The sequence below is a fragment of the Cephus cinctus genome, unplaced genomic scaffold (assembly GCF_000341935.2).
Source record: "Cephus cinctus unplaced genomic scaffold, Ccin1 Ccin1_scaffold0637, whole genome shotgun sequence".
Classification (NCBI taxonomy): Eukaryota; Metazoa; Arthropoda; class Insecta; order Hymenoptera; family Cephidae; genus Cephus; species Cephus cinctus.
The window spans coordinates 98467-126072 of record NW_014333276.1 but is presented as its reverse complement, the minus strand read 5'-3'; the positions used below and the strand labels follow the sequence as shown (position 1 = coordinate 126072).

At 39.0% G+C, this 27606-nt stretch overlaps 1 protein-coding gene, 2 long non-coding RNA genes and 1 other non-coding gene across 5 annotated transcripts; 2 read left to right on the top strand and 2 right to left on the bottom strand.

Moving 5' to 3' along the window:
* Nucleotides 1–1776: 1776 nt before the first annotated feature.
* On the top strand, nt 1777–27245 carry LOC107269350 (orexin receptor type 2). 2 transcript variants are annotated; one of them, XM_015743096.1, is made up of 6 exons: nt 1777–2253; nt 20490–20637; nt 20767–20988; nt 22205–22364; nt 22681–22793; nt 26737–27245. In XM_015743096.1, the coding sequence occupies exons 1-6, from the start codon at nt 1801–1803 to the stop codon at nt 26964–26966; spliced, it is 1326 nt and encodes a 441-aa protein (XP_015598582.1). In that variant the 5' UTR covers nt 1777–1800; the 3' UTR covers nt 26967–27245. The 2 variants fall into 2 exon arrangements, with proteins under 2 accessions (XP_015598582.1, XP_015598583.1); XM_015743097.1 differs by lacking the exon at nt 26737–27245 and adding an exon at nt 24844–26012.
* On the bottom strand, nt 2670–5820 carry LOC112494584. The gene is made up of 3 exons (XR_003060157.1): nt 5159–5820; nt 4813–5041; nt 2670–3663 (listed from the first exon to the last, which is right to left on the bottom strand). It is a non-coding gene; the product is annotated as an uncharacterized LOC112494584 (long non-coding RNA).
* Nucleotides 6758–6894, top strand: LOC112494585. The gene has a single exon (XR_003060161.1). It is a non-coding gene; the product is annotated as a U11 spliceosomal RNA (small nuclear RNA).
* LOC107269354 lies at nt 26008–26730 on the bottom strand. The gene is made up of 2 exons (XR_001538044.2): nt 26326–26730; nt 26008–26219 (listed from the first exon to the last, which is right to left on the bottom strand). It is a non-coding gene; the product is annotated as an uncharacterized LOC107269354 (long non-coding RNA).
* Nucleotides 27246–27606: the final 361 nt, after the last annotated feature.

Below are 27606 nucleotides of genomic sequence, written 5' to 3'. Positions count from 1 at the left end.
TTTTTTAGGGCGATTCACATTCAATACTGTCCTCTTGCTGTGATGGAATCCCAACGTTTGCGCATGCGCAGATCTCTTCGGAAAGACAAACCATTTTTTCTACACAGAATTCAAATTTTATCCGTCGGCAAATCTCGACGGACATATACGTGGGTTTTCGATATCAATTTTCAAAGGGTTAGACGCCCGCTGTTGGCTTAAAAGGGATTCGGACACGGGTAAGTAGACAATGTACAAGTAAATGGTGACGCGGAATATGAATTTACCCCTTGGCAATTCCATATCAATTGCATGGAATTCGAGTCAGCCGCACAAAGTGTACATCCGGCCTTTACTTGTCCGTACGAATATTGGATTTTGTCCAGATTTCGATTCTGTTATCTTTATTCCCATTCTTCCCTGTCCCGCAACTGCATTTTCAATAAAAAAGCAAAACTTTTCAACCGGGATCGTTATACTTTCGTCCTATCGGGGGAAAAATTTATATTCCATTTCATAGAAAAAAGTTTCACCATTACGTGAGTCGCATATGGCGGTGGCTGATTTCAAGTTATTCTTTTTTTCTTCTTCGTTCCAATTTCAACATCGGGTTTGACGAAAAGTGTGAGACGATTTTTCATTTTAAAACCAATCTTACCTCTTGTCTCTTTCTTCCTGATAAATTGTCTGTTATCAAGATTGCCATTAGATTATATGTATATACATATAAGAATTTGATTTTGCCCTTTCCGTATCCTGGCTATAAGGTATAGACAGTAAGATATAGCGATTCCACCAGATCTCTGGTTACCCTGGACTCGGTTTACGATATAATGGCACAATAAAATCAGAGACTTGGCAAAGGGGTTTGCCGATAAAGTTAATATTAGAGGTTCCCATAATTATGGTTTATTTTTAGTTGAGCTTCAATCCTAAGGTACTATAACAGTGCACTATACATATATCGTTCATATATCAAATCCGTGATTATGACGTATGACATTAAAATTTTGTCAAAAATTAAAAAGAAACACGTTTGTGGCTCACGCATGCTGAAGGTTCTGATAAATAAAACATGACGCATCATAAATTTAGATTAAACGTAAATAAACGTATTCCAAAAGTGGGACGGATCGTTGGACAATATTTTTTGTTTTTTCGATTACCCCTTGCTCTTAATAAAGAGTGAACAGTCACGTACTGTGATATGAGTATATACAATAAACGATAACGAAGGAATTGGTCATAATTTTTTTTTTGCTCACAGAACAAACAGAAACAACAAAATCTAGAAATATAAAAAAAAAAAAAATTATTTTGTGTACATTCAAATTTACTAAATACGTGCGTAGTCGATAGCACGAACTCATATGCGCGAAGACTAATAAAAAAATGATGTACATGTCGAAATAAAAATCAAACAATCATAATATTGCCTATCGATCGATAACAGGAGTATTGACAATTGACACTTGAATCTATCGAATGACATTGACAGTGCAAAATCAATCGGCCATCATGTCCAGTGTACTCGGAGCCATCGACACGTGGCTGAAAGTGTTAATGGATTGAAAAAATAGTGGAAAAATTGAAAGTCAAAGAATTACCCAAAAATGTCAACCCCAAAGAAGACGCTGTGATCCATATGACGTAACATGCGACTCAGCTGCAGCGGTCGAAGTAAACGGCGAAAGAGAAGAATACAGTCTCGGTCATAATCCAATGAGAAATGTCATCCGGTTCGAGGAAGAGGATCCCGAGCCGCCAATGAATTTCATAGAGTTCACTAAAGTGCGAGAAAAGTGAGAAAAACGAGAAGTCATGAATCTTTTATTGCCAATGACACTTACCTGGATGTCAACGTTGACGTGGTTCCTGAAGGAGGTAATCGCTGCCACTGACAATGACACCGATTACATAATCGACGATAACCTTGATTACGAAAACGAAACTAATTGTACAAATGCGTACTGTATCTCGGACGAGGAGTACTTCGAGCGTATGGAAAATTATATATTTCCCGATCCGTACACCTGGGTACTCATCGCCATGCACAGCGTGGTCTTCGTCGTCGGGCTCGTCGGCAACGCCCTGGTCTGTCTGGCCGTATACAGAAACCATTCCATGAGGACGGTTACGAATTACTTCATCGTGAATCTCGCCGTGGCTGACCTCCTGGTGATTCTTATATGCCTGCCGCCGACGGTGGTATGGGACGTCACGTCGACCTGGTTCCTTGGGTTGCAGCTCTGCAAGGCGGTCCCGTATTTGCAGGTGAGCTCATACAGTCCAAAGATTCCCATCACGTACGTCAGATGATACCTCTCCAGCACGTTGCATAGTTTCAGACTGCGGGGGGTTGTTTTTATTTTTTGGCTTACGTGTCAGAAAGTATAATACGGTCAACCCCCTGGTGGAATTTTCTTTAACCTATTTATACAATATAGGTAAACCGTGCGAATGTGTTTTTTTTTTGTATACTTTTTCTAGGAGTTGCTTTGTGTATGATTGTATCTAGGTGTGTATATATATATATATACACTCTGCTACCCGATTTATTCACCCTCGGTTACCGTATAGCCAAGACTAGAAATATATATTTTCAGCACGGTCAAGTTGCTTCCTTTTCTTACTCTTTTATTTATTTTTCTCTTTTCGGAGAAGAAAAATTAAGGAAATACAACACGGAATTAATGGGGGCAGATATAACTTTTCTTCATTACTGTACTAATCGAGGAAAAATTTCCGATGCAAATAATACTTATACATTCCAGGTAGAAAATTCATGCTTCGCGTGACCGTAGTTTAGATTTCAACGGTCAGATATCTTGCATACGTCTCCGTTGGTAATTTGCGTAATTGTACCACTTCACGAGATAGCTATTACTGTCTGTTCTCTGAACCTTAAAAAAGAATAAAGAGAGAGAGAGAGAGAGACAGAGTGAGAACGGGAAATGCTCGGGGGTATTTTTTGACTCGTAAAACCTGGTAAAGTCCTTCTCTTAAACATCCTCGTCCCCATGGGCACCATTTCCATTTTCCTAGGACATTTCGTTAACGAGCGATAAGGGCTCTCATGTTTATTCGTCAGGGATTGGTAGTAGGTACTGACGGAAGGAATTTTTTTTTTCATAGTGCCAATTTTTTCTTAACATTTTCCTATTGCTGGTCAGTGTCAAGGAGAGGGGCGATACGATCAAGGGGGGGCGGTCATGGAACTCGTTCTCCTGGTACGTGTTGAATTACGGTCGCATCTGTCCCAGCATATCTGATAGGACTGTTTGATAAGAGAAAAGGGCATATCAATTAAGAAATTGAGAAAATTGCGAAACCCTCACGGACACGTTATCGCGCTGGAGGAATAGAGACCGATATGGGTATTTCTCCTCTCCTTGCTAAATTTGGTAAATGAGTGGCGCATGGGTACAAAGGGAAATTGGATGAACGTAAAAGTCAAATAGCGAAATTGATAAACTTACTTTTGTTATCCGGGTCGGCATTAACTTGTCATATTATTTGACTACCATCCGCTTTGACGTTGTTTTCACGAGAAAAACATTGTTTGTACAGATTCTGTGGACTTGTTTACATGTTTGCCATTAACTGACCGAGGTTCTTGAGCCGCCAGGATATGGATCCGCATGGTATGAAAAAGTATTTTCAATCCCTCCTTCGCGTTGGTATCTATGCATAGGATTAAGTCTTTGAGCCAACATCAGTACCTTACAGGGGAATCGTGGGATTTGTTTTAAAATCAAATTTACATTAACGTACCGCGAGCGAACTTGTTTTCAGTTATAAAATTGGCACTAGCAATTGCGTGGATGATAAATCTGAGGTCGAGAAGTTTAATAAACATTGTCTCGTGTATCTTATGCACGTAAATGCAAGCAAAATGCTATAGAGAAAGACTTTATTTTTCTATGGATCTCTGTCTAGGGATTCAATGAAGTGTATTATCGTTGAGGATTTACATGACAAAGGATTATTTGTGAAAGTGTTTACAAGAATACAGAGTGGTAATGCATCTAGTATAACAAGGCCAACTTGATCCTAAGTTAAATTAACTTGAAACACTGTTCGATCAGATTGCTCGGGGCAGACAGTTTCCTTCGCCATTTTGTCAGGGCAGCTTACGTAGTGCGTCGCAGAATCTAATTCCGATTATATATATTATATATGTATATATGTACGTGTTGAAGTGAAAATTGAAAGCAACATTTTTTAAATAATATTTCGTCCACACAGCTACAATCCAAATTGGATTAACGCATTTGCGAGTTGCGTGTAGTGCTACGTGCTCTCGTAAAGCACTAGCAATGAACCCGATATACCAATTTCTCCTGGCTAGGATTCCCAGTGGCATGGTTAATAGGTAAATTTGAAAGAGCGTTGCTTTCGGTGGAGATGGCAGTTAAGAAAATTATTTTCACGGGGTGAAATTTCATTCCGACGTAATGCGGGTTGTGGAATTCCCAAAGTGAAAGCCTATAAATGCGAGTGGAAGGGGCGCGGGGGTGGGGGGCGTTACCGAAGTAAAATTTGCAAATTGTTTTATTATTCTTGTATCCAGCAGGAGCATTTGAGATATCCGAGGAAAATCATTTATTCGCCAGGAGAGATTCTTCTGTAAATAATCCGAGAGGAACGGAGAAAGAAAATGGAACTAATGGTAAAAATATTAGCTGAAGCCTGAATGGATTTTGGAATGTAAAAAAAGAAAAGTTTTAAATTATCCAGGCGATCAGAATTTTTCTTTTTCGCTTTAGTACAGAATTATCCCTTACTCGTAACAGTCGATCTAATAATATATAGGGGTTAACCCTTAGATACCTTCTGTGTTATCTCACTTTCGACCATCGCTGTCAAGATTTTTCACCCTCTTTCTCTTTCGAAACCCCTTTTAATTGCAGGTCCTGGCAACGAGCGCTAGAGCCCATCCGAAGTGCCTACCCGCACGACTTAAGTGCTACTTTTTATCAGTAGTCCTTGAACAGGATCCTCCATTTTGTTCCTTTATATGCAATTGGGGTTACTCGTGATCGTATCTGTTCTCTTCAACCTGCGGGATAAGAGGATGATGAAGGAATCGTGTAAAATCCTCGTAAAACTCGAGGTCCTAAGTATCTACGTAAAAGCCGCGATATTGACATAGCAAACAAAACTAAGATGGACGTACGAATGTAATTGAAATCTTTGAAACCTCTTGAAATTCCTCTGACGCTGCGACGTTCCATAAAATTTAATTCTCCGATAAATTCCTTAGAGTCGTTATTAGTCCAATTCGTCATAGTCTGCGCTCTGGTGGCCTGAAAGGAGATTAGGAATCGAGACGACGAAAAAGAAGCGTCTGCTAACGCGCGTCGAAACTTGCTTAGTAAACTTTCCGCGAGAGCACCGTAGATGGCAGCACGGTGAAAAGTACTTTTTGAGAGATCGTCCCATTATCGTAACCATTGTAGTCTCTGGCTAGCATCATCTGGTCGCCATGTTTTTTTTTCCACTTTCTCTTTCCGCCAACCTTTTTCCCTGTTATAAATTGACATCGTTGTTGGCAATGGACATCTTTCAAAAGGCTTTACACTCACGCCCTGTGACCCCATATTAGTCGTGACACTTTATCGACCGAATAAATCGAAATCCATTCGTTTACCTAACGACGGACTCTATTTGCCAGTGGTACGAGTTTCAACTGTTGTTGATGATGTTAGAAAGAAAATTCGTAAGACGTACTTTTGTCGGGCATCACAGAACTAATTGTTTTACTGTAAGAGAGAAATGGAAAGTTCTTTTTCGTCAATTATATTCAAAGACTCGACTCTCAGTCAATCGACTTTTTGCTTAAAAGGGCTTGTAGGTCCGTTTTCTTCAACGCGGTTCAATGCAGAAATTACGTTTAGCTTCAACATGTACGTGTCTGATTGGCCAACAGCACAACTAAACCGAGTTTGACCAAGGAACGACGCTGGTGAAGTCAGGGATAAGTGTCTCAAATCGAACGTTACTAGCAGCTTGTGAAAGAGCCTCTACATTCGTAGTGTATTCTACTTTCAATTTAATATATTATATGGGGGAGAAGCTTATCGACGGTCTCATGGATCCTGCGGCGCCAACTAGGTTCTTTATATATTTATAAGCACGTTTACGCATGCTTTAGAGTGACAGCCAAACTTGAAGTTTTCGTTATAGTAGATCATCTAAATTGCAAATTCTAGTGGAGGTACGAGGTTCAATAGAGGGCTGTCTGTTTCTGTCGAAATATACCGTAGAGACAGACGTGTCGGTACATCGACAGGTCGCGATTATCAGCCGAAATGGTAGCGTAAAAAATGAGCCTGAAAAGTTGTATGCATTAGATAATGACGGTAGTGTACTAACGATAATGAAAATTGAACTCTTATCTTCAAAGAAGGTAAACAGATTAATCAGGTACACAGTACACACTCAACACGCGTTACGAATTAAATATAGAAGCAGATGCTTGGGACATCCGTCACGACGTTGATCCTCCTGAAAATTTATTTAAACTTGGTGATATATTCATTCGAAAATTTGAATAAGTTTATACCAGAGTAATAGCTGACAGAAGATCACTTCTTAGGACGTTAATGAGTCTTGTTGTATGTATGCACATTTTAGCTCTTTATGCCGCGGGCTAACCTTCGTACTCTACTTACCTCTTCCGAGCGCCGCTAGATGGCAAACGGTACGTATCGTTCTCTATAACGAAAGCTATTTACGCAACGTGCATAGGAACTCGAGTGAGACCCGTCTGACTAAAAAGGGTGCTCGCTACTTTAATAGCGCGTTAGTTCGTTTATTGACGAATTAGCGGGGTATGGCTATCAAGACATACCCAGTACGTAATTTTTGTAAATGCGAGGCTGTTGGCTGCCAGTTCGCACCGACGCCTCCATTAGTTATTGCAAAGAAATAAACAGTTTTTGAAAAATGGGTCATTTTCAAGGGTAGAGTTATACTGCAGAAGTACTGATAATATATGGGATAATGTACATACTTAACCAATATGTTTGTATGCTTTTCATATGTATATCGTATTTTTTCAAAATACGATATACATATTACAATTTGAGGTGTTTCAATTCCCCGCGGTTATTATCCTTATAAAATTAATGAGTAAAATTGCAATAATAACATGTAAAATACACACATATCGTTAAATGTTCTTTTCCCTTTCCTTTAATTTTTTCTTCCCTAATTTTTTTTCCCTAATACTTTTCAAGAGATTTTTATTTATTTTCCTTCTTTAATCATATAAAGTTCCTTCTAATTTTTTTCTCCGATGGGAGGAGGGGGCGGGGTTTGATTTGACAATCCGTGGTTTACTTTAGAAAGTTTGTTTTTCTACCAGGCCTCCCGGAAAGTTTTACCCTCCTTCGTAACAGAATAGAAGCTCACCGACCCTGGCTTATTCCGAAAGGAATTCAAAGTTTTTATCACACAACGAAATCAGCTGATAGAATTCAATTAAACAGACAGTCCAACGATGTTCAATCTAATATTCAAAGTGAAAAGCAGGCGCTGCACGGCAGGGGGGGAAAGAGAGGAAGCTAAGCCAACGAGAGCGGGTAGTAGCGGTCAGCAGTATGAGAGACAAAATTGGTCTCCTTGTCGTTTCGTAACGGCCAAGTAATAAAAGCTTCGACTGCATATTCAATGCCGTAACGGATGTAGGAAACGTTGGCAGTTAGTTACAAAGCAATTTAAAGAGTGTCGGCTATTTTGTCATCTATACCTAGCAAAAAGAAAGAAGATGGGCGGGCATCGCATAAAGACGTCCAATGGATAATTTAATTTACATACACTTATCGATTCCTTGCCAGTAACTGAAGTTCAATTTGTTGCGCCTGAACGCGCAGAGCCATTCGTGTCGCGTCGGCACATTTTTTGGTAGATCAAACAAAAGAAAAAAAAAAAAAAAAAAAAAAAAAAGAAAAAAAAGTAAAACACAACCTCAAAATACTTGCTGTCTTTAAAAATAACAAAGACATCGTTTATACCACTTTCGTGCGAGTTAACGAAGCGTGCAAATATTTTCTTATGCATTTTCTTTCTCTGGAAACACGTGAGAGAACGCTCATGCAAATTGACATTTTCGATAAACTTTTATCTCAACAACAGCGCCAACCCTCGGGCGTACTATCTGGCACGTGTTCGTCAGTGCGCTACGATTCTCAGACTACGTGCCTCGCGCTTGTAAATTCCAACAGTTATGAGACGCGCACGGTCTGTATTTCATATTCATGTCAGTATCTGGCATCCACGAAGACACAACGCGCGCACGACTATTCGTTTTCGCTTTCGTTCCCGAGCAATCTTACACAAAAAGTTTCCCTTCCTTGCACGTACGACATCCACCGTGACGCAATTACCGAACCCTTCATTTTTCACGTCCTCCCCACGCAACGGGGAACGCGCTAAAACTATAGACAGCACGAGTCAACGAACTAAGAGAAAGTTTGATTAGACTCTCAGACGACCTTTACAAGGCAAAGTCAACGAGACGTTTTTAGTTCAGGGCAGCGAAACGTCGGAGGCCTGTGAAAGAGCTGATAAGAAAAAAATTAAGTATCTTCCAAACGATAAATATTTCCATTTCAAGATTCCCATTGTCAGCCATTTACCAATCCAATTCGATGAACGCATTAGTTTGGCATGGAAAGATACCAAGCTTATCGTTACTCGACCACGCAGCTCTTTCGCTTTTACGCCACATAAACTCGTTATTCTTTCTCTGTGTCTCCCAGGAAATCATGTTGTTGCTGTTTCAATGGAATTCGGGTATATAATGCTCCTACGAGTTTCGAGCTTCAAAGAGCTCGTTTTCGCCTGCGGATACGCCAAACGGACCAGTTTCGTCCTTCTACCGGCAATATTGTCCCGGGTGTAGGTAATCGAGGAGCACGCACCTAACCATCCAGGCAGACTACAGTATGTGCTACCTTTCTCATATGCTCCTGGTGCATCAGGTATATAGGTTCGACAGCATGTGCCACGTGCACGTACGCCATGTCCCTGACGTTCTATAACGTACAATTACTTCTAGTTACTTACCGTAGCTTTTAGCATTTCTTTAGTCGTACGCTCTTCACGCATACCCGATACATATACCATTTACTTGGGTGACTTCGGCACTGGGATTATTTCTGGCGTTCATAGAGTCGAGTTACTGCGTCATGTGACCACCCGGTAAATAGGCGGTACATTGAGAAAGAAATTATTATTTTCTTTCATATGAAATATTTATTATTTCACAGAATTGTAACAAAAACATCAAACGTTTCGAGTGAAGGAAATTGTTATGAAATTATTATAATTTATATAAGTGTTATGCTGCTTTTCGATAAATATTATTCGATGTAATGTACGTGAAATACATTTTCTTTTTAATACATTGCACGCAGGTTTTACGTGCAAATGTATGTCAGTTGAAATGCATATTGTTGTTCCGAGTAATTAACGTAATTTTTTTCAATCAATTATGCCTTCGAATTAATTAATATTTTGCCAAGTCGATTTCGTGTAATTCTTTGCATATACTCTTAATATATCATTTCTGAACTACCGTGTTAGTCTGGTAAAGAGATCTTCAGCATTTCATCTCCAAATAAACAGTTCGTCTTCCCGATGAGATGCTCTGTCGTTTTAATTTGTTTTTAAACTTTTACGAATGATTTATACGATTTTGTGTTTCGGTCCGATTAAAACTCAATTACATATATCCATTTTGGAATTATATATTTTTGAGGACATAACCAAAGAAAATTTTTTTTCAATTGAACTAATTTTTTTTGTGCCAAGAACATGTTTTTTTCAGTTTTTACGCACGTGCATACATATCGGATTGGTATTCTGATTCTGGATGACAGACTTATTTTTGGATAACGATCGTAATAGTTATTGATATTAAATTGTATCGTCAGGAATTATTGTGACTCTTCGGCAGAGCCGAAATTTTGCGTAAGTTTGCAGGATTTTAATTTCACTCGGCATTCGCGTACGTAAAACTTTTTCTTTTAGGTTATAAATGACTTCCTCTTGGTGGTTAAATATTTTTACACGTATCGTATGATATTTATTGATATAGTCTGTGTTCATATATTTGTTTTAATAACGCAATTTAGCCTGCTTACACAAGAAAATCCCTAAAGGTATCACCTTAAGTGTTTATAGACGCTTTGAATAAATTCTCGCGTGAGAAACCCGATATATGAAACGCCGTATAATAACTGTACGTTTCCAACGTGCTACAGGTTGCCACCCTAAAATCACTGAAATCCTTTGAACACCTCGCGGAAACTGTGTAACCCCTGCCAGCAAATTCGTTTACACTGCGGCCCTAATTTGTACTGGTAAATGAGAAAGGATTGAAGGGATCCGGACGATTATACCGTGATGAGGTTATTTGCAGCCTGCGAAGGATTTAGATAGGAAGCTATCAGAGTTTTTAAGTCGACTTAAGCATTATGAATTTCGTGGGAGCGGGAGGTTAGAAATTCAAGGAACCAGAAGCTCAAGTAATACAATGCCTTGCTGACGCGCAAAACGACGGAACGTAGCGCGAGAATTTCCCTGCTGGAAAATTCTTGTCGGGTGACGCATTTGCGATGGAGCATGCATATTTCGACCGGAAGTGCATAAAACCCGAGGTCGGGCTGCATCACCACGAGAATAATGTATTTTCGCGAGCATGCTCGAACATTACCATTACGCAGGATGGAAGGAGTGCGAAGAATTCGCAGTGAGGGAAAGACGAAAAAGAAGAAGCGAGATTCCTTAACGAGATATTAAATTGCAGTGGTAAAATTTTTTTTTATTTTTTTTTTCCATGCCAAAACTAGTCGATGATTACAGAAAATAAAATTACGAGAACGGGGACGAAATTTTGTGAATATTTCAAATTTTATTTCTATCTGCAAGTGGATTTCATTGAAAACGTCTTTTTTTTTTTAAATGCATCAGCCGTCACCGATGACTTTCGAATTTCTGCCCAAGTCCGAATTCTCAGCCTCGATCCAACCTTTGAAAATGTACGTTCCTTTAGAAGCCCACGCATCCCCGAAAAGTCAACCACGGTCTGACCTCTTCAAACTCGCCGTAGAGCTATCGTTGTACCCAGCCTATTTTTCGCTGGTAAAGTTTCCGATCTAACCAAATTTCAATAGATTTACGTCCAAAAAGATTCAATGTTCCGTAAAGTATGCTGCTGATACAGCTTAACCCGAATATAGCGACTACTGAACTCGCATAGTGGAGCGGGCAGGATTAGCGTGGGTCGAAGTCAGCCTAATCCCAGCTTAGAACTGGAAGAAACGAAGTGGCACTTCGGGCCTGAGCGTATAGTAGGCTCAGCTAGCGGAGGTATGTATATTTGAAGCGAGCGTCCCTCGCCGACGGGCTAAGTTAAAATTCCGAAAATCTAGGCTAAAATGGTAGACCAAATATTTCGACTCTGGCATATACACATTTATCAGATCTGACAGCTCTGACGCGTCTGCGGTCCTATCCGTACACCGGCAATACTATAGTACATTATTGGTAGAGATTATCGAAATTCTAATAACCCGGTAACAGAGAAAAGTTCGATCGTCATTAATCATTCGAATCAGGGTGCATGTTTAAGTTCACCAAATGGATCCCTGATAAATACGTTATCCCTATCAAAAGCTCGATTCGTACTACGCCCAGCGTCCTTTCCTCTTTCAGGATCGAGATGAACACTAAGTATCCACTTAACCCTCGTCTTGGGCGCGCGGAAAGTTTTGTAAGTTAACCGGAACAATGGCTGTTCCATAACGGAAGGATATGACTGATACGTATTTATTGAATCCGACATGTGGATGGAGCTTAATTACAGCTCATTGATCATCTTAATTAACGGATAGTGGACACGAGTGTGTAAACAAGCAGGATCAATAGAATTTGGCCAGTCTTCTGCGAGAGAGTATTCATTACCTAGCCAGGAACAAATATTGGTTTTTCGTGGCATAATGGTACGTGGGTTAAATTAATGTTAATAGGGGATCTTTTCAATATGGCGACCAGAGCTTTAGACCAGACGCAAGTAATAAGTTCCTGAAATTGTCAGACGAATGATGGAGCGACGACTTCGTACGCTCCTAATTTCAACCTACGTTCGTTTTACTGGTGACCGACGGCTATGGACGGATATAATTGACTATTATTGATTAAGCAATTAAAAATGCTAGCAGAGATCAAAAACCGAAGCTGCCGTCGTTACAGTCGTAGGTATAATTTTCATATTATTTTTACAATAACGTTTCACTACTTGTCACCCTTTGCTGTTTATCTCCTGGCACGTCGGGAGGCGACAGGGTTGTCTTTATTGAGCATTTAAAATTCATTACGACCCACACAATTGTACAGACATCAATAACCATTTGAAGGCCCGGTTACGAGCGAATGATAAAATTCGTGAGAGTGATGGAAAATTAAAAAAAAAATTTTTCGTGAAAAATGAAAATTCCGACTGGTTGACACCGTTAAAATTTTGTTGAGTCTCGCTTCAAGATTTTTTTTTTCCGCGGCCCTGACTATGTCACATACCGTCCAAAAATAATGACTTTCCCATATAGTATCTGCTTACACTGTAGTGGCATTAATTTATAATAGTATTTTAGAGAACCACTTTTCTTCCCCGTACCAACGACTATGACGTTAACTTGGATACAGTTTACAAGCCATGTGAATTATTATAAACCACTTTCTTAAGCACATTCGCGTATCCTACACGACTTGATACCGTGCCAAAGAAAAGCAGACAGTTTAGCCATTGTGAAAATTCGTAAGTCCATTCTGGAAGTCTCTAGAGGCTGGTGCACCGCGTACGTATTGCTCCTATGCCTCCCAGCTGAATCGTGACGTAAGAAATAGTCACGTGTATACGCGGTATGAATTAGTAACGCGTTTAACCCGTGTCGTCGTGCGGTTGAAATTAGACGCGATTGTAGGTGGCGTGGTTGCTGTTTACGTGGGTAAAGTAGAGCGAGACTCGAGCGGCTACGTTTCGTGCCGTTGGAATAGCCAAGAGGCTGAAAAGTAATAAACGCTTAACAATACAACAGTGCGTTTCCCAAGCTACGAGATATAAGGGGAGGGCACGATAAGACGCTTGAAAAGAAATTTAAGAGCGATTACACTCGAGGGAAATAACGATGAATGCCAAGTAGATTGTGTACCTGTATGATCTTCGTGTTAATAAAGGAAAATGCGAGTCTACGTTATTGTTAACAACAAAAGGCAATATGATTTTTCAGCGAAGTTACTCCCGTTTCGAATTAATTTATCAGACTCGCGAAACAGCCTGATATTTTAGACCGTATGACTCTATCTACTTTACCGATCGGCCAGCATGAATGTTTCATGACTATGTGCATGTCGGTACGTCGCGAGAGCGACGAGAAATAAATTTGCCCAAAACTTATGACGTACAGTTCTGGATATATGAGAATTGAATTCCGTAATATCTTTCTGTAGGTATGTAAACATGCATGTATACATATATACAGTGTAAGTATACCGATCGCTTTTGAGCATTCATTATTCTACGAATTCCGTTTTCCTGAAAATATCTATTGCGCTATATCCATTTACCAAAATTTGCCTTCGATTTCGGAAAATTACTGGAAGGATACTTGGGACAAGTGTTTTTCGCTGGGAGCTTCGTCGTATTTTCTTGGATTGTTTTCTATGAGTTGTATGACAACCTGGTATATGGGATGGGTATTAAATTTCTGACAGATATACCGACTGGCTATGATTTACATTTTCGCGAAAACCGATGCCGATTTGAAATTTAAATTTCCCGGGCTACATCTCTCACTCGAATCCACTAAGTATACGTGTCGTTGTACGTTATTTGTTGAAACTCCAAATTGTGATTAGGTATACGTGTATCTATAGTTAGACCATGAGTTCAGTTTTGACAGTTTGTAAACAATGCAATCCATAGCAAATGGCACGTGGCATTCTGACAAATAATGTAAAATAAAAAGTATTAAATATATTTCCGTGGAAAATCATACGTGTGTACTTTGTAAAGGAAATTGTATGTAAAGCCACGTGCAGTTTGCTGCGAATTGTTTTGTTTGTCAACTGTCAAAAAAAATAACACACTAAAATCGTGGACAAGACTGTATGTATACGAGATACAGGTTGATTCAGCTGAAACGACCTGACTTATAAATTTGGACGAGCGAATTATTTTCTAAAGATTCTTTTAGTACTGTCAAGTAGTTTTTACAGTCGAGACGATTCTGCGGATGTTCAGCCACTTTACGTGATTAATCTGGAAAATAGTCTCTTAGACGTAATTCATCTTCGTATTCAGATCGATCAATTACGAATGGACGAGACCATATTTCTTTTATGGTATTAAAATGTCAGATTTGTCAAATGTGTGGATGGTAAGTATCAATAGATCGACGAGTTATATGAAAACGAGACGTCTGTCGCTGAGGTGTTTTCGCGCACTTGCGATTTAATCAGCATGTACTGATTATGCCCAAGCCGGATCGTGATGCGAGTTAGATTATTTGAAACGAGTACAGTTCCGCCGCTACCCAACGCGATAAGGCTCCCGACCTTATAATCCCACGCTATTTAAACGACGCAATGGAAACTGCTAAAAGCATTAAGGCGAAGCCATATTTGTTTCTTCACTCGTAGATAACAACGTGGCGAAAATAATAGGTAAAGGGACAACAAGAAATAAGGGTCTGCAGATAAGAACGAAATTGGATACGACTGAAGGAACGAAAGTTTCAATTATGCTCACAAAAGACTATATTCTTTTTTCCCTAGACGCCAATAGCGCGCGTTGTTGTTGTTGGAAAATTTGTTAATTGAGGTAAACATGACCAAGGCCCTGACGAAACATTTTCCAGCCGCAAAGACAAACGCACGCTATTAATATCACCAAGGGGAAAATAATGAAATCAAGTAGAAAATTACACGAAGCTTGGCTAAAATTTCACGTCGTTTCGCCAAAAGACACTTCAGTTAATAATCCAATTTTTAACGGAACGAGGACCCAGGCTAAAACAACTTCCGTTACTTTCAATATTTTCGGCGAAACACAGATCGTCGGTTATATTTCTTTGTTCGGTAAGAAAGGAAAGATTAAGATACAGACACATAACCTTCGACTTGCCGCAGTGCCATGAAGTTGACTAAAACAAAATCTACGTTAGTAGAAATCAGTGGCACCTCGGTTTATCGTTTCTCGAAGTGGAAAAAAGGGCGGGAATTTTATGGACATTCGAACGGAAATCGATAACGATTTCTCGGTGCATTAACGACAATTGTGTTTTCTTATATTTGAGGCTCACCTATGACTATATATATATACATACAATTTATAGTTTTATATATAATGTGTGTGTGTATATATATGTATATGCACATTTTACAGTATATCCCACACCTCAAAAATCAATCGCTAGTCTTCACGCTCGATCAAGAATACAATTTTTGGCATCGATTGTCAATCAGCCTGCGAGTAGAAGAAGCCTTTTTCAATTTTCTCTAGTATATCCCCCATTTCCGTTCGTTTGAGTCCGATACTGGATGGTCCTACGTTCTCGCTTCGTCGAACGAAAATCGCATGAGATATTCGTCGTAGGATCTATTCAAGGGAGTGGCGTCTTCTTTCGGCGAAAGGATATATATATAAAATTCCCATAGGATACAGCCCCGGCTTGGTCGGCAATCCTTATATACGTAGAATCCCAATATGGCCTCCTTTTGTACCAAACCGAAGACAAAGCCACGTGTATATCTGAACTATCTTTTGTTCGAAGACAGATACCGTCATCTGTAATATTACATATATTTTCCATACAGAGGGAGGAATAACCCTGTACAATACTACCTATGTTATTCTGCATACCTTTTTTCATTAATCTTTTTCCTTTCCACTGAATATATAAAGTGCGTCACAAAGAAGCTCATTACGGGATATAAACAGTGCTTAAGGCTATCGTGAGCGGGATCGTCTTTCCTTTCTCATATCGATACGAAATCTGATTACCGTTTGATATCGCGTAGCAACTGTATCGAAATAGTTTTTTTTTTGCAACGCTGTACGGAAAGTATACAGTTTGTGCACCAAAAAACAAGCACGAAATGGTCCATTCTTGATGAGTTCAGACTGTGCGGAAATCATAGCATTCCCGCACGTATACAGTCATGCTATGATTCCCGTACACTCTGAACTCATCAAGTGTCGATCATTTCGTGCTTCTTTTTGGTGCATATACTGCGAACTTTCCGAACATTCTTGCAAACAATAGTATATGACACGCGTGTGCGGGTTGGTGATTCCTGACGAGTGAGACGTTTTTCGCCCGAGCGAAGCGACGGTGACGTCTCACTTTTCAGGAATCATCAACTTTCCGCACTTGTATCATAATGTACTATTATTGCTTGTTTACTTGTTAATATAAATTTACGGTAGGATTAAAATCTTTTTGAATGGACTGTACGTATGTTTATATACATTCACGATTATTCAGTACCATTGCAGCAATGATTCTGTTCATTTCAATTCTATTAATTCCCATGGTATATATACATGCATATACACTATATACTATACCAATGGGGAGAAACGATGAATCAGTAAAAAAAATCGACTCATCTTGAAAATTTCTTCTCTTCCTCTAACCTAGCTTCACATGCGTCTCGCTCTTTTTCCATTCTAATATCCAAGCCTCTGGTTGACATATTCAGTGTTGTCAGCGTATAGGTGCTGTATGTCAAAATCGTGTATCTGTATAGGAATTCGGCGAGAGAACAGCTGCGTACTGTAATTTTCATTGTTGACAGACAGGCGTATCGCTATGTAAAATTTATTTTCCATGGTATTTCTATTTTGCTTTGAGACACGATGAAATTGCACCTCCGTGTTCCGCCTCGTGATAACGCTATGGATTTTATGAAACTTTCTATTGTGTTGTATTATATACGTCTATATGTATGTATATATATACTACTAGTAATGCGTTTCCAGGATGTCTGTCTCTTGAGACACGCTTTCTGTACGCTGGCCGATATTACTTTTTATATGCTATTCATATTTTTTTCGTAAAACGGTTAGACAAGCAATATCCGCCGATACAAAAGGCACTTGTCAACTGTTGGTTATGAGAATTCGAAAAGGTCTTACAAGTGACAATTGAAATTGCACGCGACTGGAAATCTTACTTTGGGCACGTCGATGAGGCTGAAACCGCCGCAGTGGAAAATCGGAGGAAAATCTATTGCAAAGTTAGGAGCTATTTAAGAGGTAAAAACAACAACAGAACAAGAAAAAAAAACTAAAACCAAACAAAACATAGAGTTTAAGGGGTGAATTTAGGTGCTTCAAAAATATGCAACAGCCAGATTTCGAACTGAACCCTTAATCCAAAAATAAATCCGGATTTTCAAATTTGGCTGTTGCATTTTTTTGAAGCGCTTAATCAGCCCTTAAATCATGTTTTACTTGTTTTAGATTTTCATTGTTTATGTTCCACATTTCTTGTCGAGCTACCACCGCCACGAGTTTCGACTGCAAAAGGGTGGAGCTCTAAAATTATAATTAGGGCATTTAATTGGCTCTTAAATAGCTCTTAATTTGGCAATAGATTTTACTTTGAGTTCCCACTCTGGCGGTTCCAGCTTCATTGACGTACTTTGGGCAGAATTTGTTTTCTACCGTAGAGTCCCCCTCGGTTAGGACTCTACAATATACTTAATGAGCGTCCCTGTTAATAGGTCTAAGGAATTCCGTGTATCTGGAATATGGGATTATATTGCAAGTGGGTGTGGTTTTTAGCTAACCCCCTTGAGGCCGTTGAAACTTAACACCAATTTATATCACTAGCAAGCATTAGAAGTCAACCCGATTCAAGGCAAATATTTTAAAAGGATTTAACGTTTCCAAGGAACGGTTGGTTGTAGTATAGCGAACCCCTAGGACCTCAGTGGCATAAGTTACGCAGATAAGCACGAAGTAAGACAAAGCATATAAAATATACGGAAAAACGTGAGTAATGAAAATTTTCGTAATTTCGTGAAAATTTACCACTGTTTTGAGAAACTAAGAAATCTTCATTTTCACGAAGTTAGTCTTTCATCGTTAAATATTCACTTGTTCCGATAGCAGCTAAGTAATCTGCTTTCTGGGTACTGAGCATCTCAATAAATAATAAGGATCCCCTTTAACGTGCCTCAGAGATGGAATAAGTTTACGTGGGCGTATAACGATAGATGGTTAAATAAAAGTGTATCTATTATTCTTACAGGGCATTGTTCCGCAATAAGATATTCTTGTGATTTATCAAGCCACGCTCAACAGGTGGCTAAGAGGGTAGAGAATTGAGTAATACAAATTTTATTAAGCACCTAAAATGTCATTTTTCTTTGGAAACACGAAAAATCGTATTCGCATAGATAAGGTATTATCAAGGCTTGTAATTACGGTAAATTATCCTTATTTAGAATTCTTTCGAGGATGGTATATTTGATGGCGCAATGACTTCCGCCTCAATTTACGTAATATGCTTAGGTTAGGTTAGCTGTTAGTACGTAGATAATTTTTATATGCGAAAACGGTATTATAGGCTAATCTGGGTAGGGGAGCAGAGCTAGGGGTTGATAGGGGTTCGTTATGTTGCACGTGGAGGACTACTATTTCTCCGCTGTTTACTTCCTGCTCGGTTTAATCGACAGGGTTTGGAGTTATATGGGAATGGGGTGGTCGGGGTATGTAATTGTTTGATGTCCTAAAACTCACGAACCGCCCCTTTGCTAACGATGATTCAATGATTTGATGGCCACTAAATTCGCGAGGGTTGATACGGGCTGTAATGAAACTTAGTGAACAGTTGGTCGGCAATAAGCGACGGAGACGACAGAGACATAGGTGGCGGGATAATTGAAAGTTAAGGGTAGTTCATTGCCAGGTTTATCTTTAATAAGGATAAAGTAACATGGTAATCGAGTAATTTTGAATTTTCGTATGGATTATCAAAAAAAATTTTTTTTTTTTTTTTTTTTTTTTTTTTCATTTCAACCGCTTGTCATTGCTCGAGGCAAACACCGAAGGTTAATCTCGTAGCTGTGCGTTAAGCTTTACGTGACGCATGGCTTAGCCGTGTAAAAAGGTGTAAGCGAACGCGAAAAAGCAGAATCGGAATTATATTTTTAGATTATGTCCGACTGGTGACGAATGGTGTTTCCGTCGACAGGAATAAATCCTGCGTGTTATTTTTCATCCCCCATTATACATTCGATACGTTTTTTGTTTAGTCTTGAGTGTAAATAGGATTTCGTTAACCCAGAGAATCGGCAATTTTTCATGAGAAATGTGATTTTTTTTTTTTTCATTCGAAATTCATGCGTATTAATAACCTATATGCTTAGGAAATTCGCAAGTTTTTTTTTTTATTTGCACTATAGCGGCACTGCCGGTTTTCTAAGGGTTAACGAAACAAGAAAATCCAAAAAAATATTTTAGTGTTTTTTTTTTTTAAATTCTCTTTCCACTTTATCCATAATTTAAAGATCTTACAGTAACAGCTTACAGTTAACAGTTACAGTGTGAATTACAATAATTTACCGAAATTATGCAGCTATAGCACAATCTCCGTTGTATACTTTGCTTGGGAGAACTACAAGGAAAATCGGCCGTTTTAATCACGTTCAATTCGTTATGCGGGAAAACAATGCTATAAAATTCGGGGAAGTTCAAGAGGAGACACGAAGAAAATCATAGCGACCGAAATCGACCATCTACTGCATATCTCGTTTAGAACTGATTCAGGATTTAGTTTGAGAAAAAAAAAAATTTTAAACAGACTGCCAAAGAGAATTCACAGTGTCGTGTACTTCAGCAAGCAGTTAACGAACTTCCAACCGTCTGCTTTGACGACGACACTTAATTACCCGGAATGTCAAAGTTCTTTATCCAGAAACGTTAAAAGGATCCTCGAGGTAATTGAGGCAAGTAAAAAAATAAACGTGACTCCTCGAGGAATGTTCTCGGAGCCGCTGCAACCTTTACATTAAGTGTTGGCAGGGCGCTGAAATCTTGTATGCAGGATGCGTTTTCGCGTTTCGTGAAAAATAAAACGTTAGATTTGACTTCCTTAGTACTTCCGGGAGCGAGAGAGAGAGAAAGTAAAACGTGCGGAGAAAAGAAAAGTTATAAGAGCGTATTCGAGACAGTAAACGGTCGGGTATGTAAATTTAAATAAAAATGACTACTTGGCGACATGCAAATGAGAACCAGGCCGTTAACTCGCCCTGCCAGCCGTGCGTGACGTCATTGACCAAAAAAAGAGAGCAAGGACGCCCTTAAGTAACACCATGCTAAAACCCTTTCATATTCCACGACCCACTTGGTCTGATGGCTTAAATGAGCTCTGAACTTTTCATTCTGAAAGGATTTATGGCGTTTTTTTTTTTGCTTTTATTTGTTCCAGACTGTTTCAGTGAGCGTGAGTATCCTGACGCTTACTTTCATCTCCATTGATCGATGGTACGCCATATGCTTTCCATTGAGGTTCAAGTCGACAACGGGTCGTGCCAAGACTGCCATTATCATCATCTGGCTACTGGCACTTCTCTTTGGTAACGTTCACTCTCTTTACATAATTTTTCTACCAACGTCATTTCGACGTAACACGAGACTAACGTCAAGCGCCCACGAATTTCGCTTCGAATTTCATATTTAAAACGGGATCGTATTACGCTTTTCAGATATCCCGGAATTGTTAGTCCTTCAAACCGTACCAGCCGCTCATCTACGCGTGGAGACCGTGTTCTTTACGCAGTGCGCGCCATCTTGGAGTCAAAGGAGCGAAGCTACCTTCACGATCATTAAACTGATTTTGCTCTATACGGGACCGTTGATCTTCATGAGTGTCGCTTATTGGCAGATCGTTCAGGTCTTGTGGAGGAGCGACATTCCTGGACATAATTGTAAGTAGTTTTTGGAGTTACTTATATAAATGACAAATGTGCTTTTAGGAAAATATAATTTAATACTGATTATACGTATGTCACTCGGAGTGGCGGGAAATTCAAAAGTGTCCCCGGCTACACGTGGACTTACGTTTCTGTTTATAAACCAAGTGGCCATTCAGCGTCGTGAGAAGATTTAATCGTAACTCGGCATTTTAAAGTGTCACGAATAGCCAGGATTGTTAAGATTGGACAATGAGAATTGAGGTCAGAAAATCCATATTTGAATAATTCATGAGAGCAGTCCTTGTGCAATTTTGTATCGATAGGTTGGGTTCACATGGAAATAATCTAGCTGTAATTCAAGATGCTGAACATTGACCTTACGGATGAGATAAGCTACACTCGAGGTACAAAAGTATGTTGCCGGGTCATAAAAAGCTTGACGAATGAGAATTACGAGTTGACTCTATACCTATTACCCCTATTCCGACTAGAGTATTTGCACGATCTCTAGGATGTTAGGGCAAGCATGAAGGCACGCGATGTGCCAAGTTTCGCATTATGGAGACAACCTTGGCTTCGGCTTATCAGCGCGGAACTACTGACCAGCTTTATTCATTTACTGCATAATAGATGCTATCGGGTTACGTCCACGGAATTTAAGCGTTAACGATAAAGCCGGCAGAGCTCCGTTAATTATGGAGTAAATATAATTGAAGCAAGTCACCGTAGCGTATAGATACGAGTTTCCTTTCACGAGTTTAAATATAAGCCCGTAGAAAGTCCCCCTTTTCAAAAGTTTATACTCACGATGGTTTAACGTCCGTCGGATTAAGGGATTACAGATAGTTTTCAGGTATCAAAGCTCGCGAGCTTAGTTCTCAAGACAAAAACTTGTACAGTGATATCCTAACCTATTTAGCGTAAAAAAATAGTGCATGGAAGTGAAGTAAACATTTGAATCGGCATTTTCTTGCTCTTTGTAAACCGTCGATAAAGTAGATCGCATTAGCTCTCGGCAGTTTACAAAGATAATTTATCCGTAGTACACACAAGGGACCCTTTCTACGCGGGAGTCGAACCGGAAATCTTGACTCTTTTATTTAGTTACAAAACTTCATTTAAATATCCACGATGTACGTCCAACATGGCTGCCGTTAATTTTACTAGTCCTACAGAGTGATTCGAGTGTACTACGTCTCACTAATATTAATTCCTCAATTGTTATCAGTGTCGGCGAGGATTTATCAAGTAAACGGAATTCCGTCCAGCGGTGGTGGCAACCCTGAAGGTCAATTACGCTCGCGTAAAAAGGCCGCCAAAATGTTGGTAGCCGTGGTCGTCATGTTTGCCGTCTGCTACATTCCTGTTCACGTAATCTCGGTTCTCAGGTAAGAACTAAAAATAATTTTTCCGTCGACCCTATAATCCTATTACGATCCCTCCTAGTCCCTAGGATGGCTGAGATTCTTGGAATAGGCAAGGGGCCCACGTTCGTCGTTCATAACCCAAACACCGAGCGTCGCCCCAGACGAATTCCTAAAACTTCTATATTAGAACACAGTTGTTATCCACGAGTGGTTGGCAAATATGAAACAAGATTTAATTAATAACAAGCTCATACCCTCCTAATACTGGCTCTCTGGAAGCCTTGCGAAATTTGCCCGTTAACCTAGAGAAACGCCATGACAATGTCTTCTTCCTCAGGCACACAATAGGACTACCGTCTAATACCTTGACCATTACGGCCAGTCTTCTCGCTCATTGGCTCTGCTATGCCAACAGCGCTGTCAACCCTCTGATCTACAACTTTATGAGCGGTAAATATGAATTTATTGCACACACGCGTATACATTCGATATATATATAATTCGACATTGATTTAGTAATAATTTAATACTTCAGCACACTTTTCGCTCTCGCCGCCAAGTACGGTTTGTTATTTCTCAGTGGCCGGCGCTATCGATTATGTAAATACCAAGCATACGTGTATATACTCTTTTTTTTTTCACGCACGCTGCAGCCTATATGTGCTACATATTTACCTACCTACACGTTTATCTATTTTAATTTATGTAATTACGATAAGAACTGTCCCACAGCCGTCGCTGTGGAAGACCACTAATGTATTGTTGATCGTCCTCGACCGCTTCAATTTTTTCTCGCGAAACTCTTCGCCAACAATAGAAAAGCTTTAATCGTACGGAAGTAATCGACGTCGCTAATGAGAATGCAGCATTATTTCACAACGGGATCTCCCTCGACCAAATGGATTGTTCGACAGGAGATAACCTTCTTTTATTTTTATTTTTTCTCTTTAGAGTCGAGTAGGCATGGCTTTCTTTTCTTCTTTGCTATATCACTCTTCTTTATTCTATTCTCTTTCTTCTCTTCTTATAGAACGACTCGGGCGATTCGTTGTTGATATTGGTCTCATTTATTTTTGGTATCGATAAGGGCGCATCAGAAAAGCCAAGGAACTCCATTTGGATTTCAGGCCGATGGGGGATCAAGAGTTCGAGCGTTATTTTTAGCGAGGCTGAAACTATAAAAAATGGATGAGTCGTTCTCGGCGCGACGCTCTTTTTTTGGCATATCATACATTTTAATACACATGTATATATGTGTCATATAGCATTTTACTTAAACGTAGGATAGAATTCCCATGGGAAATTCCAGACACTTTTTAGTCTGACACTTTCAGGCTCTCGCTCGCCCTCGTAAATATATTGCAGAAAATACATATGTTTTCTGTACATGTATACCTGTTAACCCAACGTACCTCGTGCATCAGTGGGCAGTACGTGTCGTTAACTCCCACGTGCTTTTTCAATTCTTTGTCAGACTACCCGCCATCCGAAATAACAGAGAGTGGGACTCCGTAATGTAATGATATCAAGACTTCACAAGAATCATCCCCTTGCGTTCAATTATCCACTATGAATATATATATATATGTTTACATATGTATTCATAGTCTATATGCAGTATATATGTATATGTAGCTTTTATTCATGAAAAAAGTTAACACGATTTCTCCATCCTCGTCGTTCATGTGACTTCTTTTTTTTCCACGCACAATCCACCCGTGATACCGAAACCCATGGGATTACCAATCCCCATGCATTTTGCCCTTACGTCAAATTTTATATTTCAAAGTAATACGTGTCACGTAATTTTTTTCTTTCTTTTTTTCGTGTCAGCTTTATCTCCATTTTATCTGGCTGTTCTGACTGTTCGTGATGAAAGAGATGGATTTGAAAAAAAAAAATATTGTAAAAAATGTGAGAAAACTCACAGTAAAAGGGTATAGCGGACAAACAATTCTGTAAAGTGTCCTAGACTGTTTATCAAAGGCATTTGCGTTATACAGACGTTTGTAGAATATATTTAAAAGGTCGACCTACGTAGACGCGAAGGAAAAGCACGCGACGTTTCCATACCGGCCGATAAAGGTTCAACGTCGATACTTTTCATTCTCAGCATTATGGAACGTATTGACATTCTTAGCGTTACGGGAGTGACTGGTAATTCTATTATCTCTATATCGACGTTTTACGTGTGCACGGGGTGTTTCTTGATTGAACTTCTGAGCCGGCTGGACCGAGAGAATTATTTCTGTCCGAATGTATATATGTATATATACGTATATACGGACACGTAGGTTTCGAAAAGTATATATGTAGGAAACCATGTGAGAATTTTTTTCTCTGGTATAGGATACGGTCCTCCCTAATTCTCGATAATTAAATACCAATTGTTGGTCCGAATCGATTTTTACTTTTATTGGACGACCAAGGACATAATGTTCTCCAATGGATGCCAACCGGTTTCCTGATCAACGATGGATGTGTGTGATTCGATTTGCAGGTAAGTTCCGGCAGGAGTTCAGACGCGCTTTTCTGGAATGTGTACCAGCCAATGACGTCATCCCCGGAAGAAGAGGTACAAGACCCAGCAGCTATCGTCCAACTACAAACGGATACCGTTTGGCTCAAAGTCGACGGGACCTATGACCGACAGTAAGGCGGGTGACCTGGGCAAAAGGATCAGCGAGTATCCCCACGTGTGAGATCAGCGAGACCAATCTTGGAGGCACCGTAGATCATTCAGAGAGGATTCAATTTTCGTACAGGACTTACTTTTAGAAGGGTGAAATAGAGAGACAGAGAGAGAGAGAGAGAGAGAGAGAGAGAGAGAGAGAGAGAGAGAGAGAGAGAGAGACCCATTCATTCTATTGTTAGAGTCTAAAATGACGTTTTATGTAATTTAAGGAGATTGAAGGAAGAAGAATGTAATTTAAAAAAAGAATGCTAATCTTCGTATTTTTATTTTACCAAAGAAAGAATTTTGTGCGAGGATTAACCAAAAAGATAATCTATATTATTTAATATTTTTTTGGATTATGAGGAAGAGTCATGAATGTTCCTGTTATCCAATATTTTGTATTACCTGTAAAATAGCTGTGACTCGAAATGTAATTCTCTGTGTTCTAGATTAGGGTTTCTATTAGGGAAACTGCTTGTATGCTAACGCGATACGTCTATAATAATTTTAATGACATACTTTAAAGGGCGTAACTGACGAAAAACATGTTGCGAGTTAAAAATAATATTGTCCATCCACGATAAAACAACAATTAAGATAATTACTTGTAATGTTTAAGCGTAAGAAATTGTGCTATTGTAAGCATACAGTGTTTTCCATTAAAAGTCCAGTATTTTCTACAGACTAAATAAATGGGGAAATATTACGCTAAGAAATTAAGGCACTCGTGTCACTCTCTTGTGCTTATTACAGTTGCCAATGGTATTTGGGTTAACGACATTTGAGCATTAATGAAAACTCACGAGACCACCATTGGCAACCTAAAGCATTATCACGTGGAATGACAGCCATGAAGGGTGCGTTTAATTGAAAATTTTGTTAATTTATCGCAACTCAGGCAAAACAGCCAATTGATGTTATCGTTGTAATTTAAAAAAAAATGTGAAACCGATTAAAATTAATCAGAGGAATAAATCAATTTCAAAGTGGAATTTTCAAGTATCTTTATTACTTTCTGCATTATGGCGGCAGACGTATTATTAAATGCATTATGTGACATACAGAGCTCATGTTTGTTTTATCGTCCCGTTTTAAATTCAAAATGATTTTTTCCCTTAATATCATATGCTTGATGAAACAGCCAGTATTGCTCGGACATCAGTCAGTGGCCGTGATTAGTGGGAATTATATAATTATGTCTAGAGTAAGCGTTGAAAGTATTTTCATTAAGGTAATCTCCTCTCAGTACGTAATAACGAAATTTCAATGAATTTAATCTAATCATGAAAAGTTTAATATACTCACTCGATAATGTTAAAAGACTCAGCATTATTGAGTAGATGTTTCAAAATATTAGAATTGATATTATCCTATACCCAAATATAGTATATGTGTACATATAAATTATATTCACATTAAAATAATCAGGAATTATGATCTTGATAGAAAGAAAGCCATGAAATTTCATGGAACATCAAGAATTTCATAAAGGATTGTATCGCACAGCACGTTTCACAATTCTGCTCTGAATGTCGCACACTCACTGTCAGATGTTTTTACTACCAACGCAAAGCACACTCTGTCGGATGAATAAGTAATTTTTTTCCTTCCTAATGGCTGAATAAGTAATTTAAATGAAAATTGATGATCGATCATAGGTCAAATAACACGATCAATCGTACCGACAACTCTTGGATATTCCGTTTGCTGTTTCAGGTAAATTCCGCAAGGAGTTCAGACGAACGTTTTGCTGTCCGCGCAGTAGCAGTCCCCGTAACCGTGGGACATACAAATTGGCGGGAATTTCAAATCCACACGGGCTGCGTTCCCAAACCATCAATACCAGATCGATTCAAACTACAACAAACACGAACAATAATGTTCAGCACAGCACGGAGATTATACCGCTTAGTGCTATACAGCAACCGAATGAAAAACGTGACTAGAATATGAATATAAGGTAGACCAAAAGTTATTGGAACGACACAAAGGTTTTCATATGGCTTTTAACGTATTACCAAATATACGACTCGTTCCGATACCTGCAGTATTCTCGTTGGACACCGTTAGTCTCTTACGATAGGTTTTATTTATTTAGTCAATTGACAACGACTATTGCCATCAGGAGTATTACCTTAAGCTGTAAGAGAATGGGGACGACGCTAGTCAAAAGTAAAATGACTAAAACTACTGTAAGGTTTATAAAATTCGTGAGTAAGCTTGATTTATTTATTTCCATTACGTCATAAGTTCGAGTATGTATATTACACTCACGATTAAGGTGCCATATTTTAATTATCATTTTTCTCAACAAAAAGCTTTGCTTTCTTTGCCAGTGCAAAAGTAAAGAAACATTATCCTCATTGACTGTACTGAAACCAACTATACTTTATATATTCCAGGCTAGTAAAATATTTATTACGGAATCTGTAATAATAAGAGCAAAGGTCAATAGAATTTGTATCATTATAGAAAAAAAAGATGTACAGTAAGAAATGAAGTCCCAGAGATTTTGTTGTTTCCATTATTATAATTTAATAGTGCCGACGACAATATGCTTTTTGTAACGTTTAATTAACAAGAACA

Excerpts from the sequence above, each read along its gene's own strand:
- LOC107269350 (XM_015743096.1), top strand. The coding sequence starts at position 1,801 with ATGAATCTTTTATTGCCAATGACACTTACCTGGATGTCAACGTTGACG. Across the intron at positions 20,638-20,766 it reads GCTACTGGCACTTCTCTTTG|ATATCCCGGAATTGTTAGTC; the intron begins GTAACGTTCACT and ends TACGCTTTTCAG. Across the intron at positions 22,365-22,680 it reads CACGTAATCTCGGTTCTCAG|GCACACAATAGGACTACCGT; the intron begins GTAAGAACTAAA and ends CTTCTTCCTCAG.